The sequence below is a fragment of the Eleutherodactylus coqui genome, chromosome 2 (genome assembly GCF_035609145.1).
Source record: "Eleutherodactylus coqui strain aEleCoq1 chromosome 2, aEleCoq1.hap1, whole genome shotgun sequence".
Lineage (NCBI taxonomy): Eukaryota > Metazoa > Chordata > Amphibia > Anura > Eleutherodactylidae > Eleutherodactylus > Eleutherodactylus coqui.
The window spans coordinates 171725372-171746485 of NC_089838.1; the positions used below are offsets into that span (position 1 = coordinate 171725372).

A 21114-nucleotide genomic window follows, 5' to 3' on the forward strand; every position below is an offset into this window, starting at 1 on the left:
ATGTTGGAGTGAGCTTTTAAACTTCTCGGGGTCCTCCCTAAGGCAGGGTTATGTTTATGATAGCTTTCTATGAAACGGTCCGCATTGACATCTGTGACCGGGAACCACATCCTTTCCTCTGTATCCCGGCTAATGAACCAAATACTGTAGTGAGTTCCGTCATAGTGGGAGACTATAATGTGACTGATCTCAAATTGAAGATCTTCATCGATTTCGATGGGGGAAGAAAGGGACGAACCAAACCCAGGATCAATATCTTGTTTTAGTAGAGACTTGTGAAACATATTAGCTATCTTCAAGGAGTCCTGAAAGCTCCAAAAGAAACCACACTGATCTTCTCAATGATTTTAAACAGTCCAATAAATCGTTGGCCTAGTTTGAAGGACTGTTGTTTAAGTTTAATATTCTTGGTAGACAGACAGTTCTGTCAATCAATCCCCACTAAGTGCCTGCAATCAGCTTCCTGCATGTAATTACTTGTGGTCCTCTTGAGATTTCTCTGGACCTCCTCCCAAATCGTCTCAATGTTAAAGGAAAACTCCCCTTATTCTGGTACGTCCGAACGTACTTTAGTAAACAAACCAAAACAAGGGTGAAATCCACAGTTACAAAAAAATGGCGAAGTACCTGTAGATTTCAAAGACCCATTGTTCAGTGCCAGCTCGGCCAAAAACAAAAGTTCAAACCAATCCTCCTGATTATCTGAAAAATAGAACAAGTATTTCTCCATGAATAAAAATTCAGAACTTGACTTGTAGTAATGTTGCCATCCACTAGGTGGTGCTGCATCTCCTTCCATGTGCAGGTTGAAGGAGAGATAAGACTCATAAAATTGTGTTCAATGGACTGATTTACGGTGTATGTCGCCGCTCTGCTTGTTTTAAGTTTTGAGTGCAAAACAGTCCCAAATATCTGTGTGTGAATATTTATTTAGATCAAGATGAAAGTGTTCTCCTCCCCACTGCATCTGTATGTTATAATTATGTGCCATCTAAACTATTTTCATTCAATAGTCTGACAAAGGGGGTGAGATATCCCCGAAAGCTTGCTTGCTGTAACATCATGCATTTTTGTTAGCCCTTAAAAGGTATCATATCTTCAAGATTACTTGGTTTCTCTCACTGAGAACAATCACACATTGCTCTACTGGCTAACATAGTACCAAACCTTTTTTTTTTTCATTTTATCAAGGATTGAAACACAGCTGGTGCATTGGTGAAGCAAAAATGTATAACTAAGTTTTTAAAATGTCTCTCCAGGGTCTTAAAAGCCGTCTTCCGTTTATCTCCCTTCCTGACTGGAATCAAATTATAAGCATCCCATAAATCCAACTTAGTAAACCAGCTAGCCCCAGATAACTGACTAAAAAGGGATAAGTGCAAGGACATGGGTCTTGCTTCGTAATTTTGTTCAATTTCCTGAAATCTAAATAAGGCCGCAACCCCCCATCCAGGGATGGTCTGGCTCACCCCGGACCGCTCACTGGGGATTTACAAGCTGCTCGGGAAATGTGAAATTTTCGTTTTTATGCTTCCAGCAGATTTCTACAAAAGTAACATTGAAAATGCACGTTACTTTGTTGTTTTACCGCTGGAGGTGATTTCATGGCCACAAAACTAGTGAGGGGTTCCTCTTAAATATTTTTAGTGTAACAAGATCCCATGACTATTTCTAAAAGCCCTGTTCACTTTATTACATTTTTGTAGCAGCAGATAAGGAATGCATCCTCATGGATAAATTGAAAAAATAAAGAAATGAATTTAAAAAAATCACCAAAATTCATATCAAAATATGCACATGTATTTTGGTGCGGATTTACTCTCCGATGTGTGATTATACCTCCCATGCCCGCTGCTGGCGGCCCTGCCTACCTGTTAATTCTTCTATTCTTCTGTACTATGGATGTGCCGCCGGCACACATGCTCAGTAGAGATTTACCCGTGCCGTTGCTAGGCAATGACGTGGATCATGCTACCCTTGTGCAATGCTCATTGTGGAAGGAGCGTCGGGCGGACATCTTTTATTGATTTCAATGGAAGCCGTCTGTTCGTAGCCCGCTCTAAAATAGAGCATGCTGTGATTTTATTTTCGGCACATTGTGACCACAAATAAAATTCCCATGTGTGCGTAGAGAGAGGAATCTCCACACATCTATGGGCAAATTGAGCAGCGGATCACTTACACCGATGACAAGAGCGGGACCCGCAATTCAAATTGCCCCTTGTGCATGAGGCCTTAGTAATTTCAGTTCCTTACACTGCAGTCCGACTGCAAATACAAAACTAACTTAAATTATATTTTTTTTATTTTACAGGAAAGAATAAAAAGAATAAAAATGATCGTGGGGATAAATCAGGTATGCCGCTTGTAATGTCTGCAAGCCATCCCTAACTTGTATCTGGCTTCTAAGCTGGACATAAATTTGAGTTAGCTGTCACCCAAAAGCTTGTTTGTCTGACAGCGATCTCTCCCTACCCGCCATACACAAGTGCACCAGCTCTCCATTCATTTTCTGTCTGACTGCTGAGTACCCAAAATTAATGGATTTCTGACCGCGCATGCTCGGCCGGTGCTCTATTCAGTGTGACATCACGGAGGGGGAAAAAGCGACCCCCTGCAGTGACAGAAGAGTGGGACACAGGAGTCCCATTGAGACCCCCACAGAACAGCAAGTTATCCCTGTGGATAGGGCATAACTTGATATTCTGGTACAACCCCTTTAATGTAAGCTTTAGTTACGTACAGCAGTCAATTATTTTCAATCTAAGTGTCACCTGATAATGGACAAAGATTAGACTGCGTTTATGAATGACAGACCCCACTTGAATGGGATCATTCAGGTAAGCATTTTTTTTTTAAATTTCTCTAACCAGGAGCTGATTGAGGGTAGAATGAGAAGGTTTGAACCTAATAACTTCCCATCCCTGCTTGTATTTCGCACAATAAATGTCAAATGTTTTGTTTTTTTCTCTAATACGGTGATGTTTTCTCTTCACAGATTCAGATGAAGACGGTATGATTTATAGAAGATTACCTTTATTTTTTATATTATATCTGTAAATATGGGTCATGTTTTCATCTATTATGTGTTTGCCTTGAATACTTCTGTTTGCACTGAATAATGGTGATCGGTTACTTATGTTGCAGGTTGCAGCATTAGTCATATGTATAAATGTCGTTGGCCCCAGTTTCATTTGTCCCTCTATAGTCCCTCAGACGGAGATTATAATAATTTATACTCCTGAGAGCTTGGAACATCACATTTGTCTACAGTATTTTCTTGTATTATTCTAATATCTTGAGCTTAGAAACACCAATATATACGTTTTTCTTCTCCTAACAGATTCAGATAAAGGAAAAGGTACGCATTTTAATGATAAAATTATCATTCTGGCTGACATTCGTCCCTGTGTTTCCCGCTCCTGTGCTCCTGCACTGGAGCAAGCGCAGCTGGCTTGCACATGCGGCCAGCAGGGTGGCGGGGCAGTGCAGGAGATTTCTCTCCTCTCACTCCCCTGCCCCCCTCCATTGAGAAAACACAGCGGTTGTTCACTACTGAACAGCCACTGTTTACACTGAACAATGAGCAATGAAGCTAATCGCTCATCATTTATGCTAGTTATGTTATTCTATTTATGACTTGCATGAATATTAGGAGATGTGGTTGAAAAATCAATAAATGAATTAAAGTATGTCTGGAATATATCTGTCCTAAGAGAGAAATAAAAAGCAAATAATGTAATGACAGACTAGATGGACCTTCTGATTAGAGATGAGGGAACGTACTCGGATAAGCACTACTCGTCCGAGTAATGTGCTTTATCCGAGTACCTCCCCGCTCGTCCTGAAAGATTCGGGACACGCTGCGGAGTGGGGAGCTGCAGGGGAGAGCGGGGAGGAACGGAGGGGAGATCTTTCTCTCCTTCTCTCCCGCCCGCTCTGCCCCGCTCCCCGCTGAGACTCACCTGTCAGCAGCGGAGCGCCCCGAATCTTTCAGGACGAGCGGCGAGATACTCGGATAAAGCACATTACTCGGACGAGTAGTGCTTATCCGAGTACGTTCGCTCATCTCTACTTCTGATCCTTCTGCTATCAGTTTTCTCTATTTCTATTTTATCAATGCAGTTTTCTGCTAGTTTTCTTCCTGCAGGACTGCTTAGTGAGTCTTGTGACTCCCACTACCTGTTCAACTGTGCTGCATCATCACTAGTACCTGCTCAGCTCTTCTTGGGATATATTCAGCGGTACATGCTCAGCTCTGCTACAACATTGCCAAGTCTTGTTTGCACGTTTGTGCTTCCAATTTATGACATGATCGCTACTTAGTTTATGGTGAAGGTACTGATGCAACTTGCATAGGTGCATCACAATATCTATGCTAACATGGAATGGCTGGCATTCTATACCAATGGCATAGGCATCCTATGGCTACATTTTTTCTACATCGGTATGTATCATGATGTCCATTGCAAATGTTAACCATGACAGAAGTGTGAAAAAGCTTTAACCCCTTAAGGACATGGCCTATTTTGGGCTTAAGAACGCAATGATTTTTGGCAGATTTTCTTCTCCATTTATCAAAAGTCATAACTTTTTCATTTTTCCGTCGACGCGACCGTATAAGGGTTTTTTTTTTTGCGCGGCAAACTGTAGCTTTTATCAGTGCCACTTTTAGGTACATTTGACTATGTTATAAACCTTTTTTTTTTTTATGATAGCAGGGAGTGAAAACGCATCAATTCTGCCATAGATGTTTCTTTTCCAGCGTTAATCATGCAGCACAAATGACACAATACATTTTTTCTGCGGGCCGGTACGGTTACAATGATACCAAAATTCTTAAATTTTTTTAGGTTTTTCCCCTTTTCTGCAATAAAAACCCTTTTTTTCTAAATCGCTGCATTCAAAGTCCTGTAAGTTTTTTATTTTTTGATGTATGCAACTCTATAAGGGCTTATTTTTTGGAGATGAGCTGTAGTTTTTATTGGTACCATTTTGGGGTACATATGGCTTTTTTGATCACTTTTATTGCGCTTCTAGAGAGGCAAAAGGCTAAAAATTAGCGTTTTGCCTCAGTTTTTTAGCGTTTTTTAAACGCTTTTTTCCATGCACACTCAAAAGCATGTGTAGCTTATTGTACACATCATTACGGACACGACAATACCAAATATGTAGGGTTTAAGTTTTTTTTTAACCTTTTTTTATGCTAATATGAGAAAAAGCATGTAAAAAGGTTTTTTTTTACCGGCATTTAAAGGGTTAATAGCAGCGATCAGAAGCGCAGCTGATTGTAGCTATTGCCCGCGGATGTCATCTGTAATAAACAGCTGACGCCTGTGCTGTATGAGGAGAGGTCGCCCTACAATCTCTCTTTATACATACACCGACATTGCATGACATAAATGTACGTCATATAGTGGGAAGGGGTTAATGGCTAACAAAAAGACATGATGTTGGAGTGAGCTTTTAAACTTCTCGGGGTCCTCCCTCAGGCAGGGTTATGTTTATGATAGCTTTCTATGAGACGGTCCGCATTGACATCCGTGACCGCGAACCACATCCTTTCCTCTGTATCCCGGCTAATGAACCAAATACTGTAGTGAGTTCCGTCATAGTGGGAGACTATAATGTGACTGATCTCAAATTGAAGATCTCCATCGATTTCGATGGGGGAAGAAAGGGACGAACCAAACCCAGGATCAATATCTTGTTTTAGTAGAGACTTGTGAAACATATTAGCTATCTTCAAGGAGTCCTGAAAGCTCCAAAAGAAACCACACTGATCTTCTTAATGATTTTAAACAGTCCAATAAATCGTTGGCCTAGTTTGAAGGACTGTTGTTTAAAGGGGTGGTCTCGCGAAACCAAGTGGGGTTATACACTTCCGTATGGCCATATTAATGCACTTTGTAATGTACATTGTGCGTTAAATATGAGCCATACAGAAGTTATTCCACTTACCTGCTCCGTTGCTAGCGTCCTCGTCTCCATGGTTCCGTCTAAATTCGCCGGCAGCTTGCTTTTTTAGACGCGCTTGCGCAGTCCGGTCTTCTCCATTCAGCACGAGCCGCTTCAGTGTGCTCCCCGCTACAGCTCTTCTGCGCATGCGCAGACGAGCTGTCACTGCTCGGGAGCGCGCTGAAGCGGCCATTCTGCACCATCCTCTGTTAGAGGAAGGTGCAGAAACTGGAGCTGCCCAGCGGAGAAGACCAGCCCAGCAGCCCCGAGAAGCCTCCCAGGTAAGTGATGGGTCGGGGGGGGGCTGCCGCTGCGCCGGGCTGCGCCGGGGGGGGGCTGTCGCTGCGATGGGGGGGGGCTGTCGCTAGGCCGGGGGGGCTGCCGCTGCGCCGGGGGAGCTAGCGCTAGGCCGGGGGGGCTGCCGCTGCGCCGGGGGGGCTGTCGCTGCGATGGGGGAGGCTGTCGCTAGGCCGGGGGGGCTGTCGCTGCGCCGGGGGAACTAGCGCTGGGGAGCCGGGGGCTAGCGCCGGTTACCTGCTGTCTGGTCGGCGGCTGCGGGGCGTCTGGTCGGCGGCTGCGATGCGTCCGGTTGCCATGGAGACACAGCTGGCGGCGTCTCGGGAGCGCGCACGTCGGGCTGCAGCGAGCGACGGGGAAAGAGCCGGCGGCCATCTTGAGGAAACTTTTATAACTTGCTGAAACGCTGGAACGGTAAGTACGAACCAGCTAGAAATGTCATTTACAGGGGGGGCTTAGTAATGTGTGTTTAATGGGGGGGACTGGGCAAAAAAAAAAATTAACTGCTTCCTCGAGACATCTCCTTTAAGTTTAATATTCTTGGTAGACAGACAGTTCTGTCAATCAATCCCCACTAAGTGCCTGCAATCAGCTTCCTGCATGTAATTACTTGTGTTCCTCTTGAGATTTCTCTGGACCTCCTCCCAAATCGTCTCAATGTTAAAGGAAAACTCCCCTTATTCTGGTACGTCCGAACGTACATTAGTAAACAAACCAAAAGAAGGGGGAAATCCACAGTTACAAAAAAATGGCGAAGTACCTGTAGATTTCAAAGACCTATTGTTCAGTGCCAGCTCGGCCAAAAACAAAAGTTCAAACCAATCCTCCTGATTATCTGAAAAATAGAACAAGTATTTCTCCATGAATAAAAATTCAGAACTTGACTTGTAGTAATGTTGCCATCCACTAGGTGGTGCTGCATCTCCTTCCATGTGCAGGTTGAAGGAGAGATAAGACACATCATAAAATTGTGTTCAATGGACTGATTTACGGTGTATGTCGCCGCTCTGCTTGTTTTAAGTTTTGAGTGCAAAACAGTCCCAAATATCTGTGTGTGAATATTTATTTAGATCAAGATGAATGTGTTCTCCTCCCCACTGCATCTGTATGTTATAATTATCTGCCATCTAAACTATTTTCATTCAATAGTCTGACAAAGGGGGTGAGATATCCCCGAAAGCTTGCTTGCTGTAACATCATGCATTTTTGTTAGCCCTTAAAAGGTATCATATCTTCAAGATTACTTGGTTTCTCTCACTGAGAACAATCACACATTGCGCTACTGGCTAACACCGTACCAAACCTTTTTTTTTTCCATTTTATCAAGGCTTGAAACACAGCAGGTGCATTTGTGAAGCAAAAATGTATAACTAAGTTTTTAAAATGTCTCTCGAGGGTCTTAAAAGCCGTCTTCCGTTTATCTCCCTTCCTGACTGGAATCAAATTATAAGCACTCCATAAATCCAACTTAGTAAACCAGCTAGCCCCAGATAACTGACTAAAAAGGGATAAGTGCAAGGACATGGGTCTTGCTTCGTAATTTTGTTCAATTTCCTGAAATCTAAATAAGGCCGCAACCCCCCATCCAGGGATGGTCTGGCTCACCCCGGACCGCTCACTGGGGATTTACAAGCTGCTCGGGAAATGTGCAAATTTTCGTTTTTATGCTTCCAGCAGATTTCTACAAAAGTAACATTGAAAATGCACGTTACTTTGTTGTTTTACCGCTGGAGGTGATTTCATGGCCACAAAACTAGTGAGGGGTTCCTCTTAAATATTTTTAGTGTAACAAGATCCCATGACTATTTCTAAAAGCCCTGTTCACTTTATTACATTCTGTAGCAGCAGATAAGGAATGCATCCTCATGGATAAATTGGAATAATAAAGAAATGAATTTAAAAAATCCCCCAAATTCATATCAAAATATGCACATGTATTTTGGTGCGGATTTACTCTCCGATGTGTGATTATACCTCCCATGCCCGCTGCTAGCGGCCCTGCCTACCTGTTAATTCTTCTATTCTTCTGTACTATGGATGTGCCGCCGGCACACATGCTCAGTAGAGATTTACCCGTGCCGTTGCTAGGCAATGACGTGGATCATGCTACCCTTGTGCAATGCTCATTGTGGAAGGAGCGTCGGGCGGACACCTTTTATTGATTTCAATGGAAGCCGTCAGCATGTCCTATCTTTCTGCGAGATTGCCCACTGTGTTCAATGGGGCCTGCAGCAGCAGTGTCAGCCCCATTGAAAGCAATGAAAGAACTGTGACAGCCGATGCGGGTATTCCTCCATCCCTGCAGTTCACATGGAAACTCCTCACATCCACAGGGCTTTCACTGGGGATTTACATGCACTTCAGGAAATACGAAAACCTTTTATTTTTTCTTCTAGTGGGAGGTCTACCAAAGTAAAGGTGAAAATGTGCATTACTTTGTTGTTTTACCGCTGTAGGTGGTTTCATAGCCACAAAACTAATGACAGGTCCCCTTTAAATATTTTTAGCACAGCAAGATCCCATGACTATTTCTAAAAGTCCTGTTCACTTTATTACATTCTTGTAGCAGCAGATAAGGAATGCATCCTCATGGATAAATTGAAAAAATAAAGAATTAAAAATAAGTTACCAAAATATGCACATTTATTTTGGTGCAGATTTACTCCCCGATGTGTAAATATACCCTTATTAGTCATTTCAGTCATCCATCATCTACTCACATACACTGCAGTCCTACTGCAAATAAGAAACTAACTTGAGTCATATTTTTTATATTTTATAGGAAATAATAAAAATGATTGTGGGGATAAATCGGGTATGCTGCTTGTAATTTCTGCAAGCCATCACTAACTTGTATTTGGAAGAAACACTTTGGCTTTTAAGCTGGTCATAAATTTGAGATAGCTGTCGCCCAAAATCCTTTGTACAGGAGATTACTTGATATTCTTGTACAACCCCTTCACCTCTTTAATGTCATGTGTACGAGCCGCTTTAGTTACATGCAGCAGTCATTTATTTTTAATATAAGTGTCACCTAAAAACTGACAAAGATTAGACTGTGTTCATGAATGACAGACCCCGTTAAGGGACATCTCAGCAGTCCAGCCATTGTTCTTCTGCCGGCCCCATTGAAAACAGTGGGAGAAGTAAGCGCATGCCCAAATATAGGACGTGCCACGAATTGTTCCCCGCAGTGCGATGCAGGAAAAAAATGCTTGTGTATGACCCCATTCAAAAGAATGGGCTTCATATTCATGCACGATTTGTTCGTCTTGCAACGCAAAAATCTCTCACAAATTTCTCAACCGTGTGAAAATGGCCTTGGAGCAATGAAATATTTATCTCACACACTGAATGTTGTCAGAAAGCAAATACAGAATTGCGCTTCTTGGTGACTCCGTCTCCAATATAAATTGAATAAAAAGTGATCAAAATGTCACACGTACCCCAAAACAGTAGCAATCAAAACTACCAGTCGCCCCACAAAAAACGCGTCTTTACACAATCCAATTAATGGAGAAATTTATGGCAGATGATGACAGAAGCTTTTTTAAAAGGTATATTTCAAAGTAGTAGAACAAAAAAATATAAACTCGATATCTCCATAATCGTACTGACCCACAGAATAAAGTTAATATGTCATTTTTGCCACACTTTTACACAGTGTACATTGTAAGGATAAGAACCTCCTCCCCCAAAAATGGCACAATTGTGTTTTCAATGTCAAATTTTTTTTTAAATTACTTAGATATTTTTTCACATTTTTCAGTACATTGTATGGTACATTTTTGTAGAATGAGCTGTATTACACTCGGATGTGAGTAAAGTCTACTTCAGGAAATAAGGAAACCAAGGAAGTGGAAAGTTTAAGGGTAATTGGAAACTAAAAGTAGTACAACATTAATAAAAAATCCAGCTACACATGGATAAAAAAAACTTTATTGTGCTCACAGAAAGCCTTATTCTCATATGCTATGTTGTGGATTTATCCTGGTTTCCAATATAGGAAACCACAGTTTTCAGATTCATCAATATTCAGCCTGTGGTGGCCTTACAGGAGCTCATAGACAACAAAGGGAACCTTGTCACCAGTTTTGTGGCTGTAAAACCATCTACAAAGTAATGAACAATTCCAACCGTACTTTGAAAGCATACTATTGAAAATAAGGGGTGGTATGCAGCCTGGCCCATGGCGGGATGCTTACCGGGAATTTCCATGCAGCTCGGAAAAGTGAAAACTTTCTTCCTATGCTTGCAGCAGGATGTCTAAAAAAGTAACGTTGAAAATGTGCATTGCTTTTAGTTTTACCGCTGTAGGTGGTTTCATAGCCACAAAACTCTAAGGTTATGCACATGGGCAGGAGAAAAGGATGTCACCAATATACACTAAATAGGGTACTGCTAGGGAATAGTGATATGGATAAAGACCTGAGGGTACTAGTGGATTGTAGACTCAACTGGAGCAATCAATGCCAGACAGCTGCTGCAAAGGCAAATAAAGTTTTCGGGTACATTAAAAGAGGTATAGGGGTGAGGGATGAGAACATTATTCTTCCACTATATAAGGCACATGTCAGGCCCCACATGGCATACTGTGTACAGTTCTGGATACCAGTGCTCAGGAAAGACATTGCAGTCCTTGAGGGGTTTCAAAGACGGGCAACTAAATTAATAGATGGAATGGGAGCACTAGAATACTCAGAAAGGCTATCAAAATTGGGATTATTCACCCTAGAAAAAAGATGGTTATGGGGCGACCAAATAACTATGTATAAATACATAGGGGACACTACAAGGATCTCTCCCATGACCTGTTTATACCCAGGACTACGACGGTAACAAGAGGGCATCCTCTACGGTTAGAGGAAACTGAAGGGGGTTCTTTTCTGTAAGAGCAGTGAGACTGTGGGACTCTCTGCCTGAGGACGTGTTGATGACAAAATTGATAGAGGAGTTTAAAAAGGGACTGAACTTTTTTTTAGAGCGCTACGACATTGCAGGATATAGACATTAAAAATCCATAAGGGTTGTTAATCCAGGGATCTTCCGACTGCCGGACTTGGAGTTAGGTAGGAACTTTTCAAATGTTGATCCAGGGATTATTCTGACTGCCATTATGGAGTCGGGAGGGAATTTTCCTCCCCAAATGGGGTAAATTGGCTTCTGCCTCTGAGTTTTTTTGCCTTCAACAAGAGGGGGAGGGGGGTTGTGGAAACAGGCTGAACTATGTTACTATGTTAAAACTAGTGACAGATTCCTTTAAAATATTTTTAGTGTACCAAGATCCCATGACTATTTCAAAAAGTCCTCTTCACTTCATTACATTCTTGTAGCAGCAGATAAGAAGTGCATCTTCATGGATAAAATGAATTTTTTTTTTAAATGACCAAAATCCACATTAAAATACGCACATGTATTTTGGTGCCGATTTACTCTCCAATGTGCGATTATACCCTTATAAGTTATTTCAGTGATCTACCATCTACTCACATACACTGCAGTCTTACTGCAAATAAGAAACTAACTTGAGTCATACGTTTTTTATTTTACAGGAAAGAAGAAAAATGATCGTGGGGATAAATCAGGTATGCTGCTTGTAATTTTTACGAGCGATCCCTAACTTGTATCAGAAAGAAACACTTTGGCATTTAAGCTGGTCATAAATTTGAGTTAGCTGTCAAGCTTGATTGTCTGACAGTGATCTCTCTTTACCCGCCACATACATGTATGCTCAGCTCTCAATGGAGAAAGAACAGCAAGCCGCTACGAGGCTAATCTGGCAGAGGCTTATTTATTTAGAACAATAGGATTGGACATGTTGAAATCGGATCCTTCGCACTTCTGACATCTACCGTTTGGTGAAGGTCAGGAGGCCCCCATATACATTAGATGTTCAGCTGATCTGCTGAACTTTGTGGGTTAATACCACATTAAAGGGGTTGTATCAGAATATCAAGTTATCCCCTATCCTGTAAATTCTGAACGATGAGGGTATCACTGCTGAGGCCCTCGCTGATCTCAAAAACAAGGGTTCCTTGTCTTCTGTCCTCCTCACTGTCAGGTTACTGCATGCCACGCAATGATGAGGAAACTGAATGGAACGCTGATCACACAAGTGCACCAGCTCTCCATTCACTTTCTATCTGACTGCTGAGAACCCAAAATGAACGGAGCTTTGACTGTGCATGCTCGGCCGGTGCTCTATTCAGTGGGACGTCACTGTGGGGGTAAAAGAACTGACCCCCAAAGTGACAGAAGAGCAGGACACAGGAGTCCCATTCTTCAGATCGGTGGGGGTCTTAGCGGTAAAAACCCTACCAATCAGCAAGTTATTCCCTATGCTGTGGATAGTCAAAAACTTGATATTCTGATGGAACCCCTTTAATGTAATGTGTACGGGCAGATTTAGTTACGTACAGCAGTCAGTTATTTTTAATATAAGTGTCACCTGATAATGAACAAAGATTAGACAGCTTTAGCGCTGAGCCAATCAGAGGCAGGTCTCACTCACACCCATTCATGAATTCATGAATGGGTGTGAGTGAGTCCTGCCTCTGATTGGCTCAGGCTGAGCCAATCAGTGGGCAGGTCTGACTCACACCCTCTTCACACCCACTGCAGGCCGGCCACGCTGAACTCCGGCTGCCGGGACAAGGTAAGTATATATATATTTTTTTATTTTAACACATTTCTGGATGAATTGCAGGGAAGGGCTTATATATTTAAGCCCTTCCTGACAATTCATCCCACACTTGCCCGCAGCGCATTGCTTTCAAAGGAGCCGGCTGTATTGCCGGCTCCATTGAATGCAATGCGCTGGACAGCTCCGGCCCATTTCTAATGAAACGCGGCTAGGAGCAAATTTTCGGGCACCAGTCATGCGATTTGCGGATGCGCATCAGTCATGCGATCCGCAAATCGCGCGAAAAAACGCCCGTCTGACTAAGGCCTTATACTATAGTCCTACTGCAAATAAGTAACTTATGAGTCATCATTTTTTTTATTTTACAGGAGAGAATATAAAGAATAAAAATGATGGTGGGAATAAATCAGGTATGCGGCTTGTCATGTCTGCATTGCACTATTTCTTATACAAGCTGTTGGATAACTTACCAAATGTGAGGAATAAAAACTGTAGGAAGATTTGTCATAGCCAGCAAAAGGAAAAGGGAAACCAACCAGATTTCAGTTCTCATTTATCAGAACTTCTCCTTAACTGATCATTATATATAGCTTTTATAAAGAATGTTACTGATAAAGTACTATGACATATGGGTTGTCTCGAGCCATGGCATCAGTCAAGGGATGTACTGCTCTCTTGACTTATTATTATGATGTATAGAAAAAGCATACAGCAGTAGCTAGGCTTCTGTGACCTCTAAACTTTTGGTCCCAATAATACTTATACATACAGATACTGTACATGCGCACACTCACTAAAAGTTCACTGTTGTACAGGAAGTATATATAGTAGCAAGGCATCTACTTTAGGGCTCCTTCACACTAGTGAGGGCAGTATCAGGCCGTGATTCGCGGCCTGTTATCACACTTGCCACCATGTGAAAGGCCCATGGATGCGAGGTGTTTTCATGTGAAAACAGCCTCGTATCACTGCTGGAATGAAGGAGTCCCCTGCTGCTGCTGTCACAGCCAAGGCAGAGGATCACGGAGTTCTCCCATTGCTTTCAATGGGGCCAGTGCTGCTCCTGCTGGCCCAATTGAACAAAACGGTCAATATCGTAGAAAGATGTTTGAGCAACTCCTGTTTACTGTGAATGGAAGTGGGCAGTTGGTTCCATCCCGGCCCACTCCCCCTCCATTTACGTGAATGACTATTGCTCCTGTGTAAAGCACATGAGCGACAGTCAGGTGGTAGCCCATGATCCCATGGAATGGCTGTTGGGTGATTGTGCGCCTGTCAGTCATCCTGTGTAAAGGAGACTTAACCACTTGCCACCCAAAGCCTTTCTGGCCTTTGTAACCAAGCCCAATTTTTCATATCTGACATATTTCACTTTATGTGGTAATAACTTTGGAATTGCTAATAAGTGATTTTGAGACTGTTTTCTGACATACATTTTAGGGCTATTGCCCATGGACGGATTTATGCCACATTCCCCACAGCGTAAATCTGCGGTGGAATAAAGCAAGTTTTTCTGCAATCGCTAGCAGGGACTTTTTTGTTTATTCCCGTGGGATTCTCATGGCGTATCCCGCTCAGTCTGTGTGTATGAGCCCTTACTTTAGATCCATGGTAAGGTTTAGGTGGTATGTTTTATGGTATAGAGAAAAAAATCCAAAATGTAAAGAAAATTTGGAAAAATTTACATTTTTCAAAATTCTACATTTTCTGCTAGTGACATAGATAGTCACACTACACAAAATAGTTAATACATAACATTTCCCATATGTCTACATTATGTCGGCATCATTTAACTTTCCTTTTTATGAGATGAGCTGCCTGACATCTGAGATGGAGGGGGAAGCCACAGCCGTGCTATGTGATGATTGTTACTGGCTCTTACAGCCATCATATGCCTGAAGACTACACTGATTGGTTTCCAGGCAAAGCTCTATGATCTCAGCTGTCATTAGACTCTCAGCTCATAGAGATCCTGCACAGCACGGGAGTTGTAGGGGATTGTCTGCAAGGACGTTTTAAATTCTACTCTATGGGTGGTCCTGAAGTGGTTAAGAGAGAGGTCAGAGAGCTTTTTTGTTCGGAGAGAGGTAAGCCCTTCCCACAGTGGCTCTAAGTCTGAGGTAGCACAGGCAGTGCTAATCCCTGTGGGTGCTACAAGCCCAAGGTTTTGGTACAAACAGCTTTTGGGATGTCTGGCCTATACCTTGTTAGCAAATAGCAGTAGGCTGAATCTTAATTAAACATTCAACAGCCTGCAGCACTTACATTAGCATGTGAAAACAGTCTTGTATCACTGCGAAGGTTCCCTTCATCCCACTGCTTTCAATAGGGCGGCAGCAGCGCCAACCCCGTTGAATGTTGAATGATGTTCTATCATTGCTTTCAATGGGGCTGGCACTGCTGTCACCGGCCCAACTGAAATCAAGGTGAAACCCCTAGATTTGACTAAAGGAATCCCTTGCTGCTGTCACAGCTTCAGCAGAGGATCACAATGTTTTCCCATTGCTTCAATGGGGCCAGTGCTGCTGCCGCTGACCCCATTGGAAACAACAGGCAATATCGCAAAAAAAATGGACAAGCTGCAATTCTTTTTTCATGCAGCATCGCTGGAGTGAAAACATCGCAAATGAGAATGAAACAATTGAAATTCTTTGGTTTGATAATCATGTGTTTTCACTCCCTCTCGCAACGCAAGAAAATCACTCGATTTTCTCGCCAGAGTGAAGGAACCCTTATTAGGACAGAAACATCACAATTTCGATTGCCCCACAATAAAATCAAGAAGAAAAAGTATTTTTCTGTAGATGTGAACTACGTTTGCAGAAAACCACATACTTTGATGACAGCATAAGAGTATTTTTCAAGAGTAAAATAATGTTGGGGAAAAAAGATTCTACTCAGTGAACTCGGCTAACTACACTGTAATCACTATGTGTAAAGCTGGCATCTCCCTGTTATATGGTGACGACATTATTAGTCTGCAGGGAGGAGGGAGCACAGATGAGAGTCCTTTGCTCCTAGAGAAGCAGCAGAGATTATAATTAAAGGGAACTTGTCTTGAAGGTTTTGGCCTCATGCACATGGGTGGATTTTTGCTGCGGAATCCAGACCGGGCGTCCGCCTCCAGATTCTGCTGCAGTAACCCTCCATAGCATGCTATGGAAAAATGATTCTTCATACACACGAGCAGAAACCAATTGCAGTTTCTGCTTGCGGATGAAAAATCGTGGTACGTTCCATTTTACTGTGGTTCCTGCACGGACAGCTTCATTGAAGTCAATGGAAGCCGCCTGATCTCGCAGCCTGTCCGCAATTGACATTGTGGACAGGCTGCGGATACTACAGGAAGAGCAGGATATTTTAAAAAAATCTGTACTGTGAATGTGCTCCGGCACGATGGCTGGCACATCCGCACTCATCCACAGTACAGAAAAAAGAAGACACGGACAGGTATGCAGTGTCGCAGGCCCGCAGGCACAGGCAGGTTCCGTGCGGGATTCCCCATGCGAAATCCTTGCGTGCCGTGGACATGAGGCCTTAGACTACCATACTGCCAATTTCAAGGGAAGTCAATTGATCTACCAGTATGTTGCTGGAGTGTCTGAGGAAACAGGAGAATCCATCAGAAACCCTCTTAAAACATAAAAACTGATGTGATCTTTGGTTAGATTCAAACCCAAGATCACAGAGCTGCAAGGTAACAGTGCTAACCACTGAGCCACCATACTTTCCTACATATCAGATGGGATCTGTCATGGATGCCATAAAACAGCACCTGAGTATTATGCAGTGTATATATATATATATATATATATATATATATATATATATATATATATATATATATATATATATGTGTGTACTGGTCAATGTTTCATTTCATCTTATGTTTCATCCTGTATTACTTTTGTATAGGAGAGAATAACAAACCGAAAAAGCCAGGTATTATCAATTAATTTACTGGAAATCTATATTGTGAGCAGTATTGTACCTTCCAAGTTGTGTGAGAAGACTTTGTTGATGCTAACACAGACTGCTCTATATGATGTGCAGAATCGCATTGTATATAGTAGATGGAGTTCTATCTAGGTTTTCATTTCTTTATTGATATGTTTATTTCAGATTTATGTTCATACTAAAACGTTTATAAAGAAGCTTATGGAAATTTTCAGAACTTCGGTGCTGGCTCTTGTGCTTTTACACCAGTAACCCTCGTAGTTTAAAGCATTGCAGGATACTACAATACAATAAAGTACATGATATTGGTAATAGAGATGAGCGAGTATACTCGCTAAAGGCAATTGCTTGAGAGAGCATTGCCTTTAGCGAGTATCTCCCCCGCTCGAGACTGCAGGTTCGGGTGCCAGCACGGGGGAGCGGTGAGTAGCGGCTGTCAGCAGGAGGGAGCGTGGGGGAGAGAGGGAGAGAGAGAGATCTCCCCTCCATTCCGCCTCGCTCTCCCCCGCAGCTCCGTGCCCGCTGCCAGCACCCGAACCTGCAGTCTCGAGCGGGGGAGATACTCGCTAAAGGCAATGCTCGCTCGAGCAATTGCCTTTAGCGAGTATACTCGCTCATCTTTAATTGGTAACACTTAGGGAAGCTGCTTCAAACTATTAGTGTGAAAAAGTCAATACAAAAATTAGTTATTTTAGCTACACCAATCAGCTGGATATTCTATATGGCTTTTAATGTATCTGTGTGTCTGCAAGTCCACCATGGACTCTATAGACATATTTTTCTTTGAATGAAAAAGCTGTATTATTTTCTAAGAAATAAAGCTTTATGATCCACCCTGTTCTGTCTTTTATTCTAAAGATGTAAGGCTGGGGTCACACAGGGCGGATTTGCCGCGGTTTTGCTACGGATTGCCGTTGCATATCCGCACTGCGGCAAAACCACTGCGTTTGCAGTGCAATGCAGCACAAATGAGATTTGCCAAAAAGCTGTTCTCACAGGACGGATTTTTTCCGCACAGCCGCAGTGCGGAAATGCAACTGCGTCGCGGTTTTAAAAGATGCAGCATGTTCATTCTTTGGTCGTTTCCGCAGCACTTTTTTGTCCATAGACCTCTATGGACGCAGCCAAAACCGCACCAAATACACGACAAAAGTAAAAAAGCGCTGCGGAAAAAAACGCTTGTGGATTTTTCCGCACGAAAATCCTCAAGCCCAATTTAACCTTTAAAGCGGTTTTGCCGCAGAAGCAGTTCTTCTGCGTCAAAACCGCAACGGAAAAACCGCAGCAAAACCGCAACAAATCCGCCCTGTGTGACCCTAGCCAGTTAGGTTCAGATGTATAGCCTGTACTGTATGTATATATTAGTACATAGTAGCACACAAAAAAGTGTATATATAGTAATGTACTAAAGAAATGGAGAAACTGCAGCTTCCACCCTCTACTTTTCCTGCTAGGAGTCAATAATTCTACAACCACATTGGAACCATTCACTCCGATTAAGAAAAATACACATTTCAATGTATTCACATTACCTTTGTTTACGTACATGTGAGTCCTTCACCGTTTTAGGGTCCTTTACGATATATTGTGGTAACCTAGATATGTTAAAGCCTGTATATGCATGCAGGTTTCAGGGAAACAAATTAAGTACAAACCACACCATAAGAAAATGTGTACTTGCACTCAAAGATTGAATGTTACCAAAAATATTGGTGTATTTGCATAATAGCTTATTAGTAGGGTGTATAACTGGCTGATGATTATGAGTTCATTGTATTCATAAATAGTACTCTTCCCACTGTCTTCTGACAGCGATGGCAACTTGCTGTATTTATTCAATCCCTAAGAGAAGTTGGCAAGTGAATTTAGGGGTGTTATCCCCATCTTGTAAATTGATGGCATAGAGCTAGGATAAGCCATCAAGTTATGGTTACTGTGAATTTGTCCTCTGTGACTCCCACTGATCCTGAGAATGAAGGGGCCACCGTGAACCTGAGACGATCAGTGAAATAATAATAAAAACTTTATTTGTATAGCGCCAACTTATTTCACAGCGCTGTGTAGCAAGCCTACCATTCTGCCAGTAGTTCATTGTCCTGTACTTCCTTTCCCTGACTTTCCAAGCTGCTTTGCTCTGTCACTGGGCTAATCAGCAAAGAGGCCATATCTGAATTTCCATCCCTCAGCTTTCCTAGGACGATTCAGGCATCAAGAGATATTCTAGTAAACCCAATACAATGGGTGCAAACAAACACAAACATAGACACATGCTGCAACAGGAGGAGAGGCAGAGACTGTGAGGAGATTGCAGATACTTTGTCTGCATGTCTATCAGCCTGTGAGTGCACGTAAGCAGGCTGTGAATATAGTATTGAACAACTGCTGCTTAGTGAATGGAGGCAGGCGGGGGAAAAGCGCTCCCCCAGCCGCCCCGCTTCCCTGCTATGCGTGCTGAGATCGATCCAATGGTACTCGCTCCTGTGTAACAGCACATCAGTGAGTATACCCAGAGACGTGCTGTCGGCCATAGTTTGCCCAACACTCGTCCATTGTAAATGGGCCTTAAGTGTCAGCTGATAATGGCTTCATTTGTCCCTCTATAATATTGTATTTTACACTGATTCTCACACTGAGATTATAATAATTTATACTCCTGAGAGCTTGGAACATCACATTTGTCTACAGTATTTTCTTGTATTTTTTAATATCTTGAGCTTATAAATACCAATATATACATGTTTTTCTTCTCTTAACAGATTCAGATGAAGAAAAAGGTACGCACTTTAATGATAAAATTATGATTCTGGCTGAGAATTATAGATGTCATCATTTCAATCACTTTTTTTCTTTGCATTTCACTATTATCAGTAATATATATATATCAAGATTAAAATCCTAAACATAACAGCAGTTAAGAATAAGAGAGGTTATAACTAGAAATGAGCGAACCTACTCGTTTCGAGTAATTACTCGATCGAGCACCGCGATTTTCGAGTACTTCCGTACTCGGGTGAAAAGATTCGGGGGGCGCCGGGGGGCCGGGGGAGGCGTGGCGGAGTGGGGGGTAGCAGCGTGGAACAGGGGGGAGCCCTCTCCCCCCACTCCCCGCTGCAACCCCCCACTCACCCACAGCGCCCCCCGAATCTTTTCACCTGAGTACGGAAGTACTCGAAAATCGCGGCGCTCGGGCGAAAAAGGGGCGTGGCTGAGTACGCTCGCTCATCTCTAGTTATAACATTTGAACTGATTTATTCATAGTGACTCCAGTAGGTCATGGGGTATTGCAATACTCTTTATGTTAATTCATGCTTCCTTTCATACAGAAAACTTAAGGAAGTAATTTTATGGTTCCCATGGAGCAAAGAATAATTGCATCACAAGGGTCTGATGAGGGTCTTATGGCTCTTTTATATGGGACAATTGCTGTATAGAATCATGCAAATTCTTGTGCTGACACTGGAATGTGAACGTTAATCTTCCTGTGTAAATGCATACAGCAACTGACTGACTGACTAAATTAAAACTGTGCATTCTCTCAGTTTCTGCATGCAGATAGCTGAACGACAGTATCATTTAGTATAAACAGCAGTTCACTTTTGAACGACTGTCTGCTTACTATTAATGGAGGGGGTGGGGGAAGAATGCTCCCTGGCCTGCTCTGCCTCCATGCTGGCAGCACTGTGAGCAATGCCAATGATACTCGCTCTTGTGTAACAGCACAGGAGCGAGCATCACTGGGATGCACTGTCGGGCATCGATTGCCTCAAAGCTTGTCCTGTGTAAATGGAACACTACTTAGAACACATACAGATTAGAGATGAGCAGACGTACTCGTTAAGGGCGATTTCACAATCGAGCATCGCTATTTTCGAGTACCTGACTACTCGGGTGAAAAGATTCGGGGGGCGCCGGGGGTGAGCAGCGGGTTGCAGAGGGGAGTGGGGGGGAGAGAGAGCTCCCCCCTGTTCCCCATTGCTACCTCCCGCTCCACCACGCCGCCCCCGGCGCCCCCTGAATCTTTTTACCCGAGTAGTCAGGTACTCGAAAATAGCGATGCTCGATTGCAAAATCGCCCTTAACGAGTACGTTCGCTCATCTCTAATACAGATGCATTATTGTTTAGCTTGACTGTTAAGTCCCATTTATATGCAAAGATAATCTTTCAAACGACTGAATGATTTTGTAATCTATTTGCATAAAAGGTTAATGGCCATTAATATTTGCCGTCTTCATTTGCATGTAAAAGGGCCTCTAGGAGC

At 42.7% G+C, this 21114-nt stretch overlaps 1 protein-coding gene across 1 annotated transcript in view; it reads left to right on the forward strand.

Moving 5' to 3' along the window:
- MUC19 (mucin 19, oligomeric) overlaps positions 1-21114 on the forward strand; it is a 176733-nt gene that overhangs the window by 17477 nt on the left and 138142 nt on the right. Inside the window, exons 10-16 of the mRNA XM_066589311.1 lie at positions 2315-2356; positions 2999-3013; positions 3344-3361; positions 11808-11840; positions 13267-13308; positions 16814-16840; positions 19612-19629. Coding sequence (XP_066445408.1) covers positions 2315-2356; positions 2999-3013; positions 3344-3361; positions 11808-11840; positions 13267-13308; positions 16814-16840; positions 19612-19629 — 195 coding nt within the window. The remainder of the gene's footprint in view (positions 1-2314; positions 2357-2998; positions 3014-3343; positions 3362-11807; positions 11841-13266; positions 13309-16813; positions 16841-19611; positions 19630-21114) is intronic.